Here is a 14,967-nt window from a genome sequence, read left to right on the forward strand (position 1 = left end):
ACTGAAAAACACAATTGTGAAACATTTTTTGCAGGGGAAATGGATCTCTTTCGATTCCTTCCAAATGAAAACAATTCAAAACTGTTTCTTCTTTTTATTTTTTGGAAAAAACAGGTTTTCATTTTTGACCATCCCAATTTTTTGGACCATCTCTGAGCTAAGGCTAAATCCTCCTCTGGTGTAAGTCAGATCTCTCCACTGGCCGCAGTGGCAGGGTACTGATTTACAGCCCTTGAGGATCTCCACATCATATTTGATCACATTTGTAATAAATCACTGTTTATTATTTTTTTCTTCCATTAGCTCTGTGAGATCTATGAGAAAGTGAGTTAGATGTTATTCTGCCTCACAGACCACACTTGTTAACTGAATTCCATTTGTAGGGCCAAATTCTGCCATAAGTCAAACCTGTGCATCTCTTTTAAAAGCAACAGGATTGTGAGTAACTGGGGGGGTGGGGGGGCAGAATCTCAGCAGGTGTAAATGTGGGCAGAAACTGGGCTACCGAATCGTTATTACTGATATGATGCACTTGCCAGAAAGAGCCCATCTTGGCCTGCAGATCCATGGCTAGGTTAGCAGTTTGAAACTTATTTTCCTTGTACACAGAGAAACTTTGATTTTGTAACGATTTATAAGCACTAAACACAGAACTCCGTAATTCCACTTTTGCAGTCACTTCTCAGAGAAAGGCTGTGCTCGTTAAGGCAGTTTTTAAAAGATGCTGCAGTGTTTCACTGAGGCATTTAAAATGTTCCCAAATGTAATTACTGAAACTGACATCACTTGAGAGTTACAATCCTCACCCCATGAGGGACATGATTCCTAAGTACCATCTGGTTCTTTTCTGATTAGCTTCTTGTGGATAGGGTGAGCTGTCCTGTTGGAGTTCTTCATGCACACATCACTGACAGTTCAAAATGGTGCATTCCCCAACCCCTTTCCTCATTCTCTATGAAACACATATATTCATAAAGAGGTCAAGGCCAGAAGGGACCACTGTGATACTCTAGTCTGACCTCCTGTTTAACACAGGTCATGAAACTAACCCAAATTTTACCTAAAGCAGATCTTTCAGAAAAATATCCAATCTTGATTTAAAAATGGTCAGTGATGGAGAATATACCACAACCCTTGGTAAATTGTTCCAAGGATAAATTACCTTCATTCTCAAAAATGTATGCCTCATTTCCAGTCTGAATGTGTCTAGCTTCCACTTCCAGCCATTGGATCATGTCATGCCTTTCTCTGCTAGACTGAAGAGCCCATTATTAAATATCAGTTCCCCAGTAGATATTTATAGACTGTAACTAAGTCACCCCTTAAATTCTTTTATAAGCTAAATAGATTGAGCTCTTGGAGTCTATCACTAAGAGACGTGTTTTTATCATTCTCATGGTTCTTCTTTGAACCCTCTCCCATTTATCAACGTCTTTCTTGAATTGTGGGCACAGAACTGAACACAGTATTCCAGCAACAGTTGTGCCAGTGCCAAATATAGAGATAAAAGAACCTCTCTACTCCTACTTGAGATTCCTCTGTTTATGCATCCCAGGATTGCTTCAGCTCTTTTGGCCACTGCATCGCAGTTGGAGCTCATGTTCAACGGATTATCTACCACAACCCCCAAATCTTTTCCAGAGTCACAATTTCCCAGGATAGAGTCCTCCATCGTGTAAGTAAGCTCAATAGATTGAGCTCTTTGAGTCTAATACCATAAGACACATTTTCCAGTCCTTAAATCATTCTTTGTGTACATTCTTTGTTCCTCAATATATACATTTACATTTAGCTGTATTAAAATAAAGTTTTACCAGTTTACCAAGCAATCCACATTGCTCTGTGTCAGTCACCTGTCCTCTTCGTTATTTACCACTCTCCCAGTTGTTTTGTCATCTATAAACTTTCTCAGTGATGCTTGTATGTCTTCTTCCAGGTCATTGATAAAAAGGTTAAGAAGCGAAGGGCCAAGAACCGACCCCTGTGGGACCCCACCGGAAACACGCCCACTTGATGAAGGGTCCCCATGTTTCTCCTCCAGCTAAACTCACTTTTCAGATCATCAACTCTCTCTCTGACCAGGGCTCTCATTTTTTACAGCATTTTATCAGTTGATCATCATGTCCATTCTTACAGCTGCCAGCCTGTCTCCTCAGTCGAGGGAGGACTGAAACGACATTCAGAGTCCAGTTCAGACCCTTCTCCTCAGGGCTTCGGCTTTAATTCCTCCAAATAACACAAATTCAGCACATCAGTCAAGCCCCCATAATACAGGGTCTTCTGTAGGGGCCACTCTGTTCCCTACGGATTCCCATTCGACTAGTCACTTGCCCAACCCCGTCCCCCGAAGCCAATCTGTTTCCCATTGCTCTACCCAGGGTCTCCTGCAGGAGACTACCTGGATCATACTAGCTCTCTCCCCCCAACTGGGTTACTTGGTGGCTTTTATAATCAACTGATCACTAGCTGATCAGTCTCAGCTGAGAGGTAGCTGATCTTTAACAGGTGGGGCTGGGCCCAATTCCCCTTAAAGGGCTAGCCACCCTGTGACACTATCTCTTCCCTGCTTTCCCCTTTTCCCATCTTCCTGAGTGCTTAAGAAACTGCTTTTCAACTTTCCCACACAATTCCAAACTCTGTATCTCTCAGCCACTGCAGCTGGAACCAATTCTACATTCTCTATGAAACCTGTCAGGCCTGGGAGTTAAATAAAAATGGGAACAATCTCAGCAGTCCAAGAGATGGCCCTGAGCCTGCAAACACCTACATACATGCTTCACTGTTCCTTTGTTATCATTTTTAAAAATATATTCAAGAACACAGGTATGGGGAGCAAGCTAGACTCCATTCTGGTTCTTCCATTATCATCACCAGAGTTTTAAGCTAAGACCCAGATTTAGCAAAGCACTTAAATCGTTGCTTTACTTTAAGCACATACTTAAAACTATCCCTATTCATCTAAACATTTAAGCATGTGCTTTGGTGAATCAGTGCTCGGGCCATTTATTTAAGTACATCAGAAGCAGGAAGCTTGCCAAACACTCAGTGGAGTCACTGGACGATCACAGTACTAAAGGAGCACTCCAGAAAGCGGAGAAGCTAAATGGATTCTTTGCATCATTCTTCAATGCAGAGAAAGTGAAGGAGATTCCCACATCTGATCCATTCTTTTAGGTGACAAATCTGAGGAACTGTCCCAGATTGAGGTGTCAGTTGAGGCAGGTTTTGGAACAAATTGATAAATTAAACCATAATAAGTCACCAGAACCAGATGGTATTCACCCAAGAGTTCTGAAGGAACTCGCATATGGAACTGCAGAACTACTAATCTATCACTTAAATCAGCCTCTGTAACAGATGACTGGAGGATCAGCTAATGTAATGCCAATTTTTTAAAAAAGGCTCCAGAGGTGATCCTGGCAATGACTGGCCAGTAAGCCTAGCTTCAGTACCAGACAAATTGGCTGAAACATTGGTAAAGAACAGAATTACCAAACACATAGATAAGTACAATATGTTGGGGAGTAGTCAACTTGGCTTTTCCAAAGGGAAATCGTGCCTCACCTCTATTAGAATTTTTTGAGGGAATCAACAAGCAGGTGAACAAGGATGATCTAGTGAATATAGTGTACTTGAACTTTCATGAAACCTTTGACAAGGTCCCTCACCAAGAGCTCTTAGGTAAAGTAAACAGTCATGGGATAAGAGGGAAGGTCCTCTCATGGATCAGTAACTGGTTAAACACTGGAAACAAAGGGCAGAAATAAATCACCGGTTTTTACAGCGGAGTGATGCAAATAGCAGGTCCTCCAAGTATCTGTACTGTGACCTATGCTGTTCAACATATTCATAAATGATCTGGGAAAAGGGGTAAACAGTGAGGTGGCAAAGTTTGCAGATGATACAAAATTACTCCGGATAAGTCCAAAGCTGACTGCGAAGATTTACAAAAGGATTTCACAAAACTAGTGAGTGGGCAACAAAATGGCTGATGAAATTCAATATTGATAAACATGAAATCATGAGCATTGGAAAACATCATTCCAACTAGTCATACAACATGATGGAGGTCTAATTAGCTGTTACCACTCAAGAAAGAGATCTTGGAGTCATCATGGATAGCTCTCTGAAAACATATGCTCAGTGTGCACCAGCAACAGTCAAAAAAGCTAACAAAATGCTAGGAAACATTAGAAAAGGGAAAGATAAAACAGAAAAATATCATAATGGTACTTCATGTATCTCTGATTCGCCCACATATTGAATCCTGCATGCAGTTCTGGCCTCCTCATCTCCCAGAAAGATATATTAGAATAGAAAGAGTGCAGAGGAAGGCAACAAAAATGATTACGGGTATGGAACAGCTTCCATATGAGGAAAAACTAAAAGACTGGGACTATTCAGATTAGAAAAGAGACAACTAAGGGCGGGGGAGAGATATGATACAGTTCTATAAAATCACGAGTGGTGTGGAAAAAGTGAGTAAGGAATTGCTCTTTACCCTTTCACATAACGCAAAAACCAAGGGCCACCCAATGAAATGTTTAAAACAAACCTTAAACAGCAGGTTTAAAACAAACCAAAGGAAGTACTTCTTCACACAAGGCACAGTCAACCTGTGGAATTACTTGCCATGAGATGTTTTGAAGGCCAAAAGTATAACTGGGTTCAAAAACAGAATGAGAAGTTCATGGATGTTATTAATCAAGATGGTCAGGGACAAAACCCCATGTTCTGGGTGTCCCCAAATCACTGACTAGATGCTGGGACTGGATTCATGGTCCATTTTGGTCAACTTCACAGTCATAGGATTTTAAAAATAATAAATTTCATGATTTCAGCTATTTAAGGCTGACATTTCACAGTGTTGTAATTGTAGGAGTCCTGACCCATAAAGGAGGTGTGTGTGTGTGTGTGTGTGTGTGTAGGGGGGGCGTGGATCGTTGTAAGATTATTGTGGGGGGGGTTGCGGCACTGCTACCCTTTCTCCTGCGCTGCTGCTGGTGGGGCGCTGCCTTCAGAGCTGGGCAACCGGAGAGTAGCGGCTGCTGGCCGGGAGCCCAGCGCTGAAGGCAGAGCCGCCGCCAGCAGCAGTATGGATGGCATGGTATGGTGTGGTAAGCCGCCACCCTTAGTTCTGTGCTGGCGGGGCACTGTCTTCAGAGCTGGACGCTCGGCCAACAGCTGCCGCTCTCTAGCCACCCAGCTCTGAAGGCAGCAGTGCAGAGTAAGGGTGGCAATACCACGACCCCCCTAAGGTAACCCTGTGATCCCCCTGCAACTCCCTTTTGGGCTGGTCTCCCCTGTGAAATCTGTACAGCCTAGGGTAAAAGCACACAAAAGACCAGATTTCACAGTTCGTGACGCGTTTCTCATGACCGTGAATTTGGTAGGGCCCTAACGATAAGGGATGGATCACTTGATAGTTTCCCTGTTCTTTTCATTCCCTCTGAAGCTTCTGGCACTAGCCACTGTCAGAAGACAGGATACTGGGCTAGATGGACTATTGATCTGACTCATTATGGCCGTTCTTATGTTTCAAAGATGTTAAGGCCATCAGGGCACATTGTGAACATCTAGTCTGACCTCCTGCATAACACGGGCCACAGAGGTGCATTATAAGATTCCTGTAACACCCCATAACATCTGATAAAATTGGCACCTATCTAATAGGCTTATCACATCTTAAATAAACAGGTCTGACAATGGATTAGCTCTCTCTTTCGTTTGGCCCTGTATACCTTGATTCAGTAGAGCAGTTAAGCCTGGCTTAACTGTAAATCCCTTAGTAAATCCATCACTATTCAGCATAACCCTTAACCACATGCTTAATTTTAAGTTAGCAACTCTGGTGATGATAATGTATAAAAGCCAGAATAGAGCTTACTCTTTCATAACTGTGTTTTCCTTACATATAATGTAGAACATAATAAAAAAGATAAGCACATATATGTTTGCAGGCTTGGGGTCAAATTTTTCATTGTACCCATTTTTATTAGGCTTCTTTGGCTACATGCATAATGCAAACCGATGAGTGACGGCAGACACAGTGCCACAAGCTTCAGCTTGCAATGTGAGCCTTTACCCAGGGCTCCGGGTAAGCTTGGACATCTCCCTCTGAACCTCACACCACCATGTGTTTCCTTATGTTTTAAGTTGCGCGAGCTAGATTAAAACTAGCGGGAGTATAGATACCTATGTGAGCTGCAATCCCACCTCTCACTGCAGCATAGGGATAGCCTCAATCTGATAGCCTGCAAGTTTACTGAAATTTACTTCCAACTCATCTTGCCCCCACCCTCAGTTCAACTTCAATTTCTGTATTATCTTTCACTGAACACAGAGATACCCTTTCATTACTGACATCCTTAGTAGCTGGCTTTGTCTGGCCTAAGCGCCTGCCAGCTTTTCTCCAAACTCCTAGTTGAAATAATTCCCCAACCATGTTCATTTTCTGTGCCAGCAGTCTAGTTCCACTTTGATTAAAGGGGACTCCACCTCTTCTTTATAGGCTCTGCCTTTCCCAGTTATTCCCACTGTGATTAGTGTGCTTAAAGTCCTTAACCCTGCATGTTGAACTAAACTCATTGCAGAGAAGAGGCTCTGGACTTTGGCCATTTTTCTAGTAAACTAAGCTAAGCTTCCAGGATTTATCTCCGACAGCTCTTTAAATCATTTATACCAATATGAACCACAAACACTGGCCCCTCATCAGTACTCATTAAGAGATCCTTATGATCTTATGAGATCCACCTTATGAGATCCACCACCTTTTTAGAGTTGACAACACATAAATCATTCAAAAAATTCATTCACTTAAAAAATCAGTTTTCCAAGATTTATTTCCCAATGTATTTATAATTACTTTGGGAACTGACCACAAACAGTTCATTGCAAATATTCAGTAGCTTATATTTAAAATATGAGCTGCGTAGATTACTTCTGATTGGTCACATATCTCATGGTATTGCTGTTCTCTGATTGCATGAGTGATTTTACTAAAATCAGGCAGAAGCAACTCAGAATCACTTTATGGTGATGTAGCAGATAAAAGGATTAAGGAAATCTAGAGAACATTAAACCTTGTTTTTAATGGAATGCACAGGTATTACCAAACAGTGGCTGGATGAGATGGTAACTGATACACGGCAAATGTGCATGCATGAAAAATGCTAGTTGAGTTTGGTGTGGAGAGATCCTTTCTGGCTCATTTAATTGCCTTTCTGCTTTCTGATTCTTTGAAAAAAGGACTTTTGAAAAAATAACCTGTATCACAAGATGGAAGTTGGGTCTGACGATTGGAGCAGTCAACTGGGCATCAAAACCCTGGGTTCTATTTCCAGTTCTGCCATTAACTCCAGCAGCAGCCTTGGAAAAGTCAATTCTCCTTAATACTTAGCCCTACCACAAAAGGGTGCTGTTAAATACTCTTACTAAAGTGCTTTGAGATCCCAAGATGAAGATTCAAGATCATTATTTTACCCAGTTCATATATACATCTGGCCCAACAGATCTGCTCTATATTTACTTGGCATATTCAATCCGATCAAGCCAAACCACAGAGTTCTGATCAACAATGTTCAAGGCATGAAGACTTCCAGGAAGCGGAGTCATTTTGCAGTCCTCAACAATGTGCGTGATGGTTTGGGGCTGCCCACACTGACATAGCGAACCGTCTCTAAAACACCACCAAAATTCTGCTGCAGCACAAGTTCCGTGTCTGATACAAAACTGATTGAGAAGGCTCCATTGCCTTTGGGGTGAATCAAACCCAGGCTGATGCTGAGTGTGCTCTGAGACAAGATAATTATTTGTCATTTTCTCTGTGGACCATGAAGGTCCCCATGTGTCCTCTACCATAAATCCCTCACCTGGTAAACTTATCCACAATGGGTGCTGTGAGGGCAGACGACCTTGTGGTGGATTAAACAAGTCTTTAGTTAATGGCAGAGGTGGCATATCATGCAATTTCATCACGGGATTTGTTCTCATAGACTCAGAATTATGAGTGTTTGATCAAACATCCTTGTAAGCAACAACAAATAAAGCAATATGCATCAGGGATGTTCCTTCTCTCCTTGCTTTAACAGCAGAAGGATTAATGCAGGCAATAAATTATGGGAATGATTGTACTATAAGGGTGAGGGTAACAATTGTCATGTTAAATGCCAAAAACTGAAATCTCCACTGCTGAAAACTGGCTTTGACAGCTCTGCTGTTGACGGACTAATATAGACTCTGCTGTGATATGCCTGGATGACAGATGGCTTATTGTCCCTTTTTAAAATACATATTTATTGATCTTATAAGGAATGTGTTATTTCCACAGACAGCTGAAAATTAATCTAACCACAATGTCATCTTAATGGCCAATCACAAGGGATCTTTTTATTATCCTGAGGGATAGAGTGACTAGATGTCCCGATTTTATAGCGACAGTCCCAACATTTGAGGCTTTTTCTTATATAGGTGCCTATTCCCCCCCTCCCCACACACCCATACTATGTCCCGATTTTTCATACTTACTATCTGGTCACCCTTCTCAGGGAATCACAAAATTTCCCTAGAATTCAAACCAAGCCTCTGGCCGGGGTCGGGGGGTCACTTCAACCAATTCTGTTTGGTCCCTGCCCCACTGAGGTTTGGGTCAAGGCTGCATGTCAGTCTCTTGGCTGCAGAGCTACTGCACCCCGCACTACACCCAGGATCACATGTGGGTCTCCTTGACAGACAGGATGAAAGAACAAGTAATGCCTAACCTGCTCCTGACAGGAGCAATGCTGGAGGATGAAGGCAAAGGAGGAGCTGGAAGAGGAGAAAAGGAGAATGAAAAAAGACGACCTGAGGATCGCTGAAGCAGGATATAGGATTGTCATGATAAAGCAAAGCACATGTGCCTTGCTCTTGGGAGCACTGAAATGTAGCTGCTCGGAGATCAAGACAGAGAGAGGGATGTGGAGGTGAATTGGGGGAGCATATTTGTTTCAAAGGCGGTCAGGCCAGACAAAGGCAGACCTGAAAAGTGTGGAGTCTATCCCCTACTTGCTCCAGCTTGGAACACCAGGAACAAAGTCCAGAGCAGAAAATCCATTGTGCTATTAAGAGAGAAAGAAAGATAAAGAAAAAAAGAAATGAATTATTGTTTGTTTGCTTGTTTTTTTGAAAAAAGAAAAGGAGTACTTGTGGCACCTTAGAGACTAACCAATTTATTTGAGCATAAGCTTTCTTGAGCTACAGCTCACTTCATCGGATGCATACTGTGGAAAGTGTAGAAGATCTTTTTATATACACACAAAGCATGAAAAAATACCTCCTCCCACCCCACTCTCCTGCTGGTAATAGCTTATCTAAAGTGACCACTCTCCTTACAATGTGTATGATAATCAAGGTGGGCCATTGATTATCATACACATTGTAAGGAGAGTGATCACTTTAGATAAGCTATTACCAGCAGGAGAGTGGGGTGGGGGGAGGTATTTTTTCATGCTTTGTGTGTATATAAAAAGATCTTCTACACTTTCCACAGTATGCATTCGATGAAGTGAGCTACGAAAGCTTATGCTCAAATAAATTGGTTAGTCTCTAAGGTGCCACAAGTCCTCCTTTTCTTTTTACGAATACAGACTAACACGGCTGTTACTCTGAAACCTGTTTTTTTGAAGACACAAAAGAGAAGGCCCTGCATGCACATTCTGCAGATATCTGTGCTGAAGGGGAGTGCAGATAAGATGTTTACAACAGGCTCAGCAGACAGAAAGACAATTCATATTCACATATGGAAAAGATGCTATGAGAGGAGCTTATGCAAGAAAAAGTAGGCTTGATATGACTATTGAGCACATGCATGGCTGAGTCATAAACCTCCAGTACAGATGTCCAAATACTTTGGGAAGCATCTATCCTGGGAGTGCACTGATAGTGACAACATTATTTAGTGGTTAGTGCAGGAAACTGGCCATTCAGTAGTCCTGGATGCTACTCTACCTGACTTACTGCTAGAAGCCAATTAGTTACCCTCTCCAAACCTCATTTGACCAATCCATAAAATGGGTATAGTACTTCTCTACTTTACAGAGGTTTTATGGGACAATGGGCCAGGCCCTCAGCTGGTTTTAAATGGTGCAGCTCCACGGAAGCTGAGGATATGGCTCAATGTACATGAAACACTTTAGGAATCTCAGATCAGAAGCGTTCTGTGCAGTAACAGTGAGAGTTGTCCTGGTTTGCCTCCAGATCATCCATCTTTTAAGTAGCTGTCCTGGGATACTAAAAGTCCTGGGTTTTGCCAGTCATGTTCCCATGGGATCCCTCAGCCCCTGGTGGCTGTCCTGAGGGGAGCTGCATGGTGGAAGCACCTGCCCAGAGGCAGATCTGGCTCTGGAGTGTCTGGGAGTCACTGGGAGGGACATCTCAGGAGCAGCAAGCAGTATGGGGGAGCTGGGGGATGGCACGCCCAGTCACCTCTGTGCAGTTACTGGCTACAGGGGTCACCACCAGGCGGGAGCGGGGGGCAGTCGGCTAGCACAGTGTCCTGCTTGGCAAGGTCAAAGCCCAGGGCAGCCCCAAGAGCAGGAACCCCCTGAGCTGGTACCATGTTCTAGGAGTGGGGTGGGAAAACAGTGCACTGGCTGTGGGGTGGGCAGGTGGTATATGGGTTGTACGTGGTGGGATATGAGGTCCAGCAAGATGACCCATTTTTTGTGCCTCAGAGTTGGCAACCCTGAGTGGCATTATTATTAAGAGTCTCCTTTCAAGGCTCAGGGGCTCACTTATGCTACGCCTGCACTGAATTGAGAGCTCTAGGATATTTCCAGTCTTATAGGGGTCATCCTCTGGCAGCCAGAAAGGCCACTGAGGCATGTTCAAGATGCATAGAAAGGCATGTGCAAGATTCATCACATACCAAAGCAAATATCAAGAATTAAATTAAATTCTTTTAATTACCTTCCCCCAAAGCGTTTGGACATATGGACAACTCCAGAACTTGGAGAATTTAGCCATTTCAGACATTTCTCGTCATCTTTTATACCAATGTTCAGTGCTCTGCTGAAAGGCTAATAAAGCCAAGAAAGGATAGACTTTCTGAAAGCTATAATATAGCTCTTAGCCTTAAAATCACAGAAATACAGAAGTGGGAGATGAGAGTCTAAGGAGGTAACAGAACCTACTGGAATAAGGGTCACTAAGCATTTAACAGAGCTGTAACCTTTTGGAACCTTAGACTATGTTATGTGACTGAGGCCAAATAATAAAGATTGGGCTCTTGCCACCACTCCTGCATGGCACACCCATATTCCACAAGAAACGGATCATGTTGGAGATGGGTTAGTGTGGCATTTACACAAAAACTCATAATACAAAGTCCTTGGGTCTTGGAATCAGACCTCTCACCACAAAGTAAGAAAGGCTTTTACTCTGCTCTCATGCTCCAAGACCACACCCCTGCACACTGGGTTTTGGTTACAGTGACCTCTCACCCAGGGAATATTTAATACAGTTCTTTTGCCCTCTTGTTACACAATAAGGTGAAATAGAATTAATTACTTCTATACTCAAAACTTAAAGGAAAATTAACCAAAACAATCAAAATTTTCATGGCAGAGAGGTGGATAATAAAAATGCAAATGAAGCATGGCCTAGTCTGTATTCTCCCCCTGACACCAACAAGGGAGGTAAAAAGCTTTATCCCTCAAGCCCCTTGGTGGACATACACAGAGATGTATATATGCCTCTGTGTGTGCGCGCACATCTCTGTGTGTGTGCGCGCGTGTGTGTGTGCGCATGCACATATTCCTCTTTGTATGCCTATTAATGAATGGACATTAGACCTGGGCAAAAAACAGAGAAACAAATTAGGAATGTTTTCTTTAAATGTTTCACTTTTTCACTCCAAAATTTGAATGTAATAAAAGTACAAAGGAAATTTAACAGCTATGTAGCTACCCTGCTACAGTATTTTAAATTCTGAAATGTCATCAGAACATAGTCATTTGAAACATTTTGACCAGATATAATTAATATACAGTTATATTAATATGTAAAAACTTTGTTGTGAAACAGTTAAAGTTGCCTCTCCACACACATGATGTTACAAAACCATATACAATAAAAAAATTATTTAACAGAACATACCCTCTGTAGCCCACAGACATGTTACCATTGGCACAAGTACCGATCACCTGACATTAGACTTCAACCCCCTCTTCACCACACTACCTGTTCTCATCACTATTATGGACATGCTAAATAGCAGTGGTATGACCAGTGCCTCAAAAATACACACACACATTTTTCTATAGCAAGATATCTTGATGAACCGGTAAAATGTGAAAAATACAGAAACAGCAAGTTAGAAAAAGAAACCCAATTCTTTGGTGGCTGCTGAAAAAAAGGAGATGAGAAAATAAGATAAAGGAGAATGAAAGAGTGTCCTTTGACTTTTGATTTATCTCCAGAAATTCTTCTTCAAGTGTGTCAAGAGACTTGTGTGTTTGTGTAATGGATTCCTTGGCTGTTTGTAGTCTAACTGCTGACCCTTTGCAATCCTGTCTGAGCAGAGTCTATTGCTTCCTGTAATAACAGATGATTTCTCGAAGCACTCCATCTGTGCTTTAGCACCACAATCTCATTCAGGCCAGCCTTATCCAAGTATGCTTAACTGGTTTACTTACAGTTATGGCAGGTTTCTCCCATGTAACCGATTTCGCTACAATCACAGTAAAAGGTGGTCCAGGACTGGGAGCATTTTCCTCCATGTTCACAGTAGTTGGGCAAACATCTAATTGGAGATGTTAAAAAAGCCAATTAATTGTAAGCATTTCAGCAGAGATAGCACAGGCAAGGAAGTGTCCCCCGCCTCCCCCCGCCCAAAGCTTCCTGGAATGGCATCACTTCACACAATGGCTGAAATAATTATTTCTTCCTCTGATCCACTCGAAACAACAACATTCAGAACAGATACCCATTACCACACATAATACATTCAAAGAGAAGCCCTTACGAACAACAAAATACCCAGCTTGTTTCTGTCCCCAAGAAACCAAAATGCCACTTTCATTCTGATCTCAGATAAGGAGAACAAATACCAGGTGAAAAAGCTATAGAAGATCTTGTTTCAAAAGAGAAGGCTTTCCTCCCGCTCCCCCCACCCCCTTCTCCTTTGGTCTAATGTGGTTTGCAGCTATACAAATTAAGCTGCACCTCAGCTGTGGAAGCAGAAACAATACATAAGCCTCAACGAAAAGGACAAAAACATGTTTATGAATTGTGTATTCTCTGTTCATCTCTTCATTTTAGTTGGTGTTCCTCCAAAGCATTATTGCCACGTGAGTATTAAAAGAAGAAAGAGGTATAACAGTATGCAGCAAGGGAATTGAATACAAGCAGAAGCTGTGGGAGGCAAATCCAATCTAAAGTGAAGTAAGAAATTCTGATCTCCATTACACCGGTGTAAAACCAGAGTCACTTTGTTGACTCAGATGGAGTTACACTAGCGTAACTGAAAGCAGAGCTTGCCCCAATGTTTTTATTTTCTACTGTATATTGGATAATCTCCTTGATGTTGTATGTTTGGTTTTTCAGTCAGCAACCTGTGTATATTGTGACGGGGCAAGGCCAGATGGCTATAGAAAAGTAGTGGGAGATAAATATATTAGCTCCAGGCTAAACAAATCCCTGGTACCAGGATAAGTGAAATGCCAGCTGCTCCAGGTCAATTAAGACACCTGGGGCCAATTAAGAACTTTCCAGAAGGCAGGGAGAAGGCTAGGTTGATTGGGACACCTGAAGCCAATCAGGGGCTGGCTGAAACTAGTTCAAAGCCTCCCAGTCAGTCAGGTGAGTGTGCATGTCAGGAGCTGTGGGAGGAAGTTGCGCTGTTGGAGAGGCTGAGTGGTACACACCATATCAGGCACAAGGAAGGAGGCCCTGAGGTAAGGGTGAAGTGGAGCTTGAGGAAGTGAGGGCTGCTGTGGGGGAAGTAGCCCAGGGAATTGTACATGTCATGTTTCTAAAAGGTCAGCTACCATAGCTGATACTATTAGGGTCTGTGGGCTGGAGCCTGGAGTAGAGGGTGGGCCCAGGCTCCCCCCACACCTTTGCTCCCTGATTAATCACTGAGACTGGGAGCCAACAGAGACTGTGCAAGGAAGGATAACTTCTCCTCACCTCCCTTGCTGGCTTATGATGAAAATGGCTCAGTAGACTGTGACTCTTGTCTCTAGAGAGAGAAGGGTTACGTGGAGTGTCACAGTGAGCCTCTGAGGCTAGCGAAATCTGCCAGGAAATGCGGGACTCACGGAGGCAAGGACAGAGCTTTGTCATAACACACAGTGATTCACTTAGATGTAGATGGGAAAGAAAGACAATCCATCCACTCCACATGCACTACAACTGCATGATCTGTTCCCGTGCTGTAACTGCCCAGCCTTTGCTCCTTTCCACGGGACAGATCCTCAGCTGGGGTAAATCACCAGTGAAGTCAATGGAGCTACACTGATTTACACCAGCTGTAGCCCTGCGCAGGGGGGAGCATGCTCGGCTGCTCTGTGGGGATGGCACATGCACAAAAAGACACCAGGGTTTTTTCTGTGGTTCGCGTCATCGTTTACTAACGATCCCACTGTGTTACTTAACTGAGGTCTGCAACTTTAAGATCTTTGCAAAGCTTGCTTCCTCTAGGGCTCTGACAAACAAATTGCTGTTTATATTCATACCTAGACAAGGGTCATTAAGCATAAAAGTACCAGATGCAAAAAGCTTGTGTAACCCACACACCTTCTCGGTGTGGTGTTCTGTCTCATCTAGTGGCACTGAGACCACTTAGGGAGAGAGAGAGAGAGAGGCTGAGTCTGCTCTACAGCCTTAGATAACAGCCAGTTGGCTTTTAGCTCACGCAGTAGAGCCTCATGCACTAAACTCCAGAGGCCCCAGGTTCGCTCCTGCCCACCAACGACAGGGGTCTTTCGG

At 43.0% G+C, this 14,967-nt stretch overlaps 1 protein-coding gene across 2 annotated transcripts in view; it reads right to left on the reverse strand.

Moving 5' to 3' along the window:
- The window catches only part of CNTNAP5 (contactin associated protein family member 5), a 420,028-nt gene that overhangs the window by 146,756 nt on the left and 258,305 nt on the right, over positions 1–14,967 (reverse strand). For both annotated transcript variants that reach the window (XR_012641395.1, XM_074967062.1), the window contains exon 11: positions 12,672–12,778. Coding sequence is in view for 1 of the 2 variants with exons in the window: in XM_074967062.1 (XP_074823163.1) it covers positions 12,672–12,778 (107 nt within the window). In the remaining variant the exon portion in view is untranslated. The remainder of the gene's footprint in view (positions 1–12,671; positions 12,779–14,967) is intronic.

This window comes from Natator depressus, chromosome 11, assembly GCF_965152275.1.
Source record: "Natator depressus isolate rNatDep1 chromosome 11, rNatDep2.hap1, whole genome shotgun sequence".
Classification (NCBI taxonomy): domain Eukaryota; kingdom Metazoa; phylum Chordata; order Testudines; family Cheloniidae; genus Natator; species Natator depressus.